General features: G+C 36.6%; 2 protein-coding genes across 6 annotated transcripts in view; one reads left to right on the top strand and one right to left on the bottom strand.

The window, feature by feature from the left end:
- Nucleotides 1-7: 7 nt before the first annotated feature.
- On the bottom strand, nt 8-7460 carry fbxl6 (F-box and leucine-rich repeat protein 6). Of its 3 annotated transcripts, none has more exons than XM_079878530.1 (10): nt 7424-7460; nt 5339-5810; nt 5076-5234; nt 4907-4970; nt 4661-4792; nt 2899-3006; nt 2691-2804; nt 1303-1534; nt 833-1073; nt 8-661 (listed from the first exon to the last, which is right to left on the bottom strand). In XM_079878530.1, exons 2-10 carry the CDS (start codon nt 5806-5808, stop codon nt 532-534), a joined length of 1650 nt encoding a protein of 549 aa, XP_079734656.1. In that variant the 5' UTR covers nt 5809-5810; nt 7424-7460; the 3' UTR covers nt 8-531. The 3 variants fall into 3 exon arrangements, with proteins under 3 accessions (XP_079734656.1, XP_079734657.1, XP_079734655.1); XM_079878531.1 differs by lacking the exon at nt 7424-7460 and adding an exon at nt 6107-6154; XM_079878529.1 differs by lacking the exon at nt 7424-7460 and having other exon boundaries at nt 5339-6175.
- The window catches only part of LOC307162827 (riboflavin transporter 2-like), a 285939-nt gene continuing 284478 nt past the window's right edge, over nt 6185-7645 (top strand). For 2 of the 3 annotated variants that reach the window (XM_079878496.1, XM_079878495.1), the window contains exon 1: nt 6758-6993. The gene's annotated coding sequence lies outside the window, so the exon portion shown is untranslated. Of the gene's footprint in view, nt 6994-7645 lie in introns of all 3 variants that reach the window. The other variant, XM_079878493.1, reaches the window with a different exon arrangement.

The following is a 7645-nucleotide window of genomic DNA, read 5'->3' as shown; positions in this document are numbered from 1 at the left end:
ATTCCACTTGCAAATCTGTAAAGTGTATCATTTAAGTGTATACCATTTCAGTTTCAGTGTGCATTGTTTATATTAGAGTTTTAGATAACGTCACTTTCTAGTTTTACACTTTTAAACTGAAATGTAGGCGGTCAGTTTATTGTTTATTCACTGCTTTCTGGCTACATGTTCAAAACAATACAAATAAACTTACATCTGCAACATGTAATTTTATTTCATAATTCTCAAGTCAGTAATCTCTTTCATTATAAAGATTGTGACATGGCTTGTTTACATTATCATAATTTCACAACATTTGACATTTATTGCATTCCAGCACATGAACATGAGAAAAATATAAGATACACAAATGACAGTAAAGATACACAAATATTTTTGGGTTCTTTATTGGCAAGTCTAACTTTACATGGGAAAAGGCTTTATATTTATATACAAATCACAACACACACAAAAATACCACATTTAAGTACACTTTAATAACAACTGAATTAAATGAACTATTAAAGTTCCTAAAATAAATAGGCTACATGTTCAGCCTAATTTGTCCAGGAGAAGCTGAATGTCTTCTTGACCATGATATACTCTTTTGAGCCCTCTGGGTAGATACCGGCAAGACGACAGATTCAAGTACTTCAGAGCTGGTGCCTGGGTTATTAGTAACCTATGAAACAATAATAAATGGTACCAGAACATCTTTACCAATCTACTGAAAATTAAGAAAAACATTGTAATCTCTATTATATTTATAAACTCTTGTCAACAAGTGTTAATGGGTGATGAGCCTTCTGGCAGGCACTATAAGCATGTGAGCAACTACAAAAGTAATCCTTACCTGAGTGTAGATGAAGTGATTTTTGTACCACTGAGGTTCAGGGAGCGAAACAAATCGACTCCAGCAGCATGTGCAAGATATCCCATGGCAATCTCCATATCTTCCTCAGAAAATGGCTGGTTGGCCAAATCAAGCTCCCTGAGGGTGCTGCTCCATTTCTGGGCAAGCATGTGTATGCCTTTCTTGGATGCTACCATGGTATTGCTATTGAAGTACAGGCCCCAATATAGACACTCCAGTTCTACACAAGACAGGTCAGCAAATTAAGGGAAAAGCAGCATATTATTCCATCCCTGAAACTCATAGGTATGATCAAATCCTTCTATACTGTGTAAACAATAAGAATAAATATAGGGAAAGTCCATAAAACCATGTGCTATTTATAGCTGTGTGTGGCTTAAATATTACATTCACTACTGTGTGAGGTACATCAATGCTTACTCTCTTGTTTTTTCAAAATCGAAACTTACTCTCAAAAGGCAGAGCGTGGAGGCCAGTGGCTGTGATGCGGGAGGCACCACGCAGGTCTAGCACACGCAGGTGGGGGGAGCCATGCAGCACATTGTTCAGGTCACTGTCCGTCATGAAAGAGTGAGAGGAAGTGGCAATGCACAGCTCCTCTAGCATGGGAAAACCGGACGTTGAACTAGGCGTGTTGCGGATCATTTTAGGAACTGGAGTGACATTCATCAATCTAAAAGTCTAAATTATAAAATCATTTAAAAGAGAAGAAAAAAAATATGTATATATTTTATATTTGTAGTACAATTTTAATACAACATCACCATTAATAACACTTAGAGCAGGATGGGCAGCCTGTGTCCTGGAGGGCTACTCTCTTGCGGAGTTAATTTTAGTAATCCTAAACTCACCAGCACAGTGGCCCTCCAGGATTGAAGTTGCCCAAATCCCTGACTTACGGGAACGTCAGGATTGCTGCACATTTTTAAAGTAAAATTAAAGTAAAAATTAAGTAAAAATTAATACTATACATTAGTAGTGTGCAATATTGACAAACATTTTTGTTGATGACAATAATTATATTTTGCTGAGTGTGTTTTTGTGCTGGTACCATGGCTGGTTTAGGCCTGTTGTAGACGGCTGACTCACAAAGACATTCATTTTATTCATATTCTATGTGGTGGTCAGTTCACAGCAGTGACAGAAATCAACTTTTTTACTAAGGGGCAATATTTGCCACCTTAAATTGATTTCCAGGGGCATTTTTACCTATACAAGGGCTTCCCCCCCCCTAAACGTATTAGATGTATGCATCTCCTTTTATTCAAATTAAATTAAATTAGAATAACAACACAGTATAGGGCTGTTACCAATATAATAATTTGCAGTGCGGAGGTGACACAGAAGCGGCATTAATATACTGTTCATCAAAGTTATGCATGAATTTTGACAACTTTGATTAACTTCAAATGATCCACTTCAAATGTTGACTACTGTATTTACACTGCATTTGCAATTACATAAATAATGCTATTAGATTTTTTATTCAATATTTAAATATGAAATGATTTTTCAACTTCATTAAAAGGTACTTTAAATATGAAACTAAAACCACCAGTAGGTGGCGTTTAACGCTACAGTATAACTGTATACATACCCAAGTATTTAGCAAAATGCCATCTAAAATTTCAGACCTCACTAAAATTTTTAAAATCTAATTTAATACTTAAGGATCCACAGGAACCCTGAATGTGTGCAAATATTTTTTAGAATGACAAACAATAACTGCACTCAATTGAGAAAATACAGCTATACATCACCTCCTGTGCACTTTCTTGTACATTGAATTGGTTTGTGTACATGTACATGAAGATCACAAAACATTTTAGTTTAATACCTGAAGTTTAGGGCATCCAATCTGCAAAGCCTGAATACAGATGGGAAGCTGGCAGTATCCTCCATCTAATTTAGTATTGATCTCCAGGAGCCTGAGCTCTGGACAGCAACCTTTCTTTAAATTCAGAGACATTTCCCTCATCAGGAACAAACAGACATACAGTAACAACTTGGGTCACATTAAGTAAAAATGATTAATATTAACTTACAGACAATCCACTGAGCAGTTTGTCACTTTTGGTGCTGTGTGTGAAGTAAATTTTCTTTATTTGTTTGCCGTACGCCTCAAGGAAGGACAGCAGACCATCAACATTAAACTATATTAAAAAAAGGACACAAAACAGGGAGCATGTGATGGTAACAAAGGGTAGAATATGGTGGATCAGTGAAACACGCTCTGTAAAGTAAAAAAGAAAGAATGAAAGTGGCATACTACTATAATGGACAAAAATACTCCAGGAGCTACTTTCTTAAAAGAAAAGTTCACATTAAAAAGAAAATTCAAAACCCCTTTGACTGTGGTCTCATTTAGTGGTTTTAACATTTGTTTTGCCTGATAATTTTTTGTGACTTGTCCAATTCCTCACATCTGGAGGTTGAAACCACTTTTCACCACATTGTGCTTGTAACATAAGCACTCATGCAACTGAACAACACTGATTACTAACCAGTCAATCAAAAACTAAACTAAAACAAGGGATTTAGAAAGATACATATGCACAAGACTTCATGGATATTTTGGGAGAAACAGTTTTAGGAGAATTTTGCACTTTATCAACATGCAGTTGATAACACAATATAGAGTGGTCACAGGAGACACAATAGGTGTGTTCGACTTGATGCGGTGCTGTGCAGACTGATCGGTGTACGATATCAAATTACCGCAAGAGCGATTCGAAAGCATATGGCTGCATCTGCTCTCTAATCACTCTCACTGTACTTTGATGTCATGATACAGAGATCGTTCTGAGCAGCACCGCTTTAAGTCAAACACACCTATAGAAACACGTCACTACCTGGTGTAAATACAGTAGCAATGTGTTTTGACTGACACCTTGAGAATGGATCACCTGCAGTAGCGTTGTTAAACACCACGCAATGTGGTTTCATTAATTTCATTAAAATATGCTATCTTCACATTTGTGTCCTGAAGATGCATGAAAGTCATATGGGTTTGGAGCGACATGAGGTTGAGTAAATTAAAGCATTTTCATCTTTGGGTGAACTAACTAACAAATCAGCGTGCGCGCTTACTAGGCGCTGAGCCAGAGACGGATGTGCTCAGTGCTTGTCATACATCATATATAACTGTGCAGTTTTTTTTCCCAAAAACAACAACGTTTAATTTAGGTTTCATTTAAATACAAGTAATACTAGCAAAAAAATCATATTTAGTTTGTAAAATAAACACTGATGTGATGTCTATGGAAGAATGTCTAATTTGACACATTTTATTCATGTCAGAAATACATTGTGTCATTTTAAATATTGAAGACAATGGACAAAATTAAGACTCTTGATGAATCCAAAACCAAGAAGGTTTATATCGTAAAGCTTAAGGGAGCAAGTATTAAAGTGTAGACAAGTTTTGTTATGCATTGTAAAATAAAATAAATATATTTTTTTTAATTTCTCACTTAATTCTATTAAATATTACTGTTGTGCAATTCAGAGTAAAATGTAACGTAATGTTGGGGAGTAGGGTGTGTGGATCCTGACCTTGCTTGAGGCCCCAAAAATGGTAAACCCACCCCTGATCACCTGAATTAATACCAGGTGTAAAATAAATTGTGTCTATACTGAGAATACAGGTCACTCTTTTCCAACTACAGTGAACGCAGACAGAAGCTTTTCAAAGATGCAAAAAAACAAACAAACAAACATGGAATAACATCAGGGTGAATAAAATTTTCATTTTTGGGTAAGAGACCCTTTAAATCTAGGTAAACAATCATCTAATTACATACAAACCTCTGAGTGTTGCACATTTATATTCTCTAATGAACGACAGTCAGCGCCAAGGCTTTGGAAGGCTGTTTCTGTCATTCCCGTGCAGTAAGACAGCTTGAGCGAATGAAGATTGTGGCATGATTGTGAAACTTTCTAGAAAAACAGAGCACAGTTCCTGTTTATATAATACAGAACACTCCCAAAACATTTTTAGAAACAGATTTAGATACCAGAAACAAAATTCCAAAGCAGATGAATAATTATTACCTGAATAACATAGTCAACATGTTTTTTCCAGTGGCAAAGGGAGAACTCTCTCAGCTGAGACAATCTGCAGGAAATGAACACAACATAACTTGGCTTAACTTGGCAACATAACTTCTTCCAGTGTAAAAACAACAACAACAACATACTTTTATTTGGTTCAAACACTGACCTGTTTTCAGCTAGCCAGTCTATAGTGTTCCTAATCTTCTGTTCTGTCCCAGGTAATTGAGTCTTACTGGGTTCAATCCAGCAGTAGCCAATTGACACATTGCGCCACAGGACCGGAGAGGACGCAGCTCCATTCCATAGATGGCAAACTCTACCAACCCTTTTAAAGACAGCAAACAAAACATAAAGCAAATATAGTATCTGTAGCAAGTTATAAAGGCTATACAGAAACTGAATAGCACAAATACGCCGTATGGGCCTCACCTGCACAGAAAAGGAACAGCTCCATCCTGGTGAATTGCAAACTGAAAGATTTTCACCAGGACCTCTATTGGTAAACCCTGACCCCAGTGGTCTAAACTAACAGAATTCGCAGCTTCCAAATCAACATTTTTATCAATAGTTTCTTCTGTGACTTTGGGGACTTTTACTGCTTTTTTAGTTTTGTTAGCTGAGGTTTTACTCTTGCCTTTTTTGTTTCCCTTTTTTTTCTTACATCCCTTCCGTTTGGGCTTCCATACACTGTCACCACTACTTATATTTGATATAATCAAAAGCATGTCCTCTCCCTCCTGGATGGTGTAATTTGGTCTCACAGTTCGCTTGACATTTTTTCTCTTTTTCTTTTTGCTTTTGTCATCCTTAAGAGGATCAGCTTTCCTCTTCAAAGGTCTTTTTGCTTTTGCAGGTGCAGTCTGGGACGTCCCTGGAATGTCCCCCTGGGTGGTTGACATTTCTGCAGAAGGAGCCTGGAGTGAATCTGGCTCTGTGCTTGAATTGGAAACCTGCATTATTCTATAACAAGTCCTTAAAATCACTTTAGTAAATTCAACAAAACTTCATGAAGAAGATTGTAAAGGAAAAATTGAAAATTGGCATGCCCACAACTTCAAATAGTTCATTTAAACTTTATAATCCCTTGCATTGTTGTAGATAGGTTCAACAGCAGTTGTCAGGTCTTCGCTGATAATCTGGACAATCATGCAAATTATTAGAGTTTACAGCTCCATTACTGAAGCATACTCGAAGTACCGTCTTGCTCCTTTGTTGTTATTATCCGAGCCCCATGATGCACTAGCGTAAGTCAATGAATGTCGTCATATCCGCTTTCATGCCGAGTGGCGAGAGACTGTGCCTAGCCTGCCCACTCTCGTTTGGAGAATTTTTTTTTTGCAAATCATGCGTTACAATTCGTCGTAAAATAAATAAATGAGGATAGCACAAAATATTACTGCATGCTGATGTGGACATAACACAAACGTTGTCATTTTTAAGTATATATACGTTTTGTTTGTTTTGTTACTGGTCAAAAACAAATTCGGTTTGAATCTTTTGTTCATCTCGGACTGAACCGGTCCGATGGGTTCGCGAGTCAACAACATAAAAACAGGAACTTTCTGTTATTTTAAATATTAACATTTCACATGCCATGACTGACTTGTCTTCATGTTTTATGTGGTGAATCATTGCTGCAACAAAACTGGGGCACGTACATTTCAATAAAACTTAAATTACAATAAACGCGTTTGTTTATATAAGTTAATTGGAAAGGAAACAAAATAAGCAACTATAAGTGCCTACATATGATTTCATTATGACGGATCGGATGGTTTGTTCATAGTTTTTAAAGCTTTACGGAATGACACGAAATGTTCGAAATAATTTCGCGGAATTTTATTTATGTAGCATAGCCGTTTTATCCAAAGAATGGAAGGGGTATATCCAATCAGCGACCCCTAAAATGCACACGTGACTTGACAGTGAAGTCCATGGTGGTGTAGAGTGGACGCTCCTCCGTTTACATAAAAGTTATTACCAAAACGGAACCCCACTCTCTCTACATACTGTAAAGGGTCCAAAGAGAAAAACGCGCTACACCTACTACAAAGCAAAGAGTACCGCTGCAGCACAATACATTGGTGAGTACATTTTGAAATTTCTCACTTAAGCAGTACTATTGTTTTGTCTATTGAAAATGCATTGCCCTTGGTACATTTTTGTGAATGCTTATTAGTTTTAAACATGTTTACTAAATAACGTTGTTTAAAAGTGTTATCAATGGCAATCTTCCACAGAAATACCAATTCAACACAAACGGCATGTTTTCAAACTTCACGATACGGTGCATTCTCGCGCGCTAAGGAGAACAAACCACGAAGAATCTAGTTTTCAGCCCCAGTGCTTATGATTTTTTGACTAGTAAAACCAAAACAATCAAAATTGATATTTAGTCAATAATATCAGGATGTCGATAATCTCTCCCCCTTTATTTATATAAATACAAAAAGCAGCCGCGTGAGCAAATGTGGCGTGAACATTATGTTCCTTGATTATTTAAGGATAACTTACCAATAACTTACTCGCACAGTTGATAGTGTGTGACCTTGATTTATGCTAGTAAAGTTAGCAGTGATGTAACTGAACTTTTGCACCATTCTTTTACTACTATTTTTGTGCCATGAGCAACTGGTAATTTTCATAACCAATGTATTTCCAAGGAAACCACAGATACTGTAGTTACTATAAATATTATCACGACGACTGTAAAATAATGGTGAAATAATTAATATG

This window comes from Squalius cephalus (genome assembly GCF_949319135.1).
Source record: "Squalius cephalus genome assembly, chromosome: 8".
Classification (NCBI taxonomy): Eukaryota; Metazoa; Chordata; class Actinopteri; order Cypriniformes; family Leuciscidae; genus Squalius; species Squalius cephalus.
Note: the sequence above shows the minus strand (reverse complement) of the source record. Positions and strands in the feature narration are given on the sequence as shown.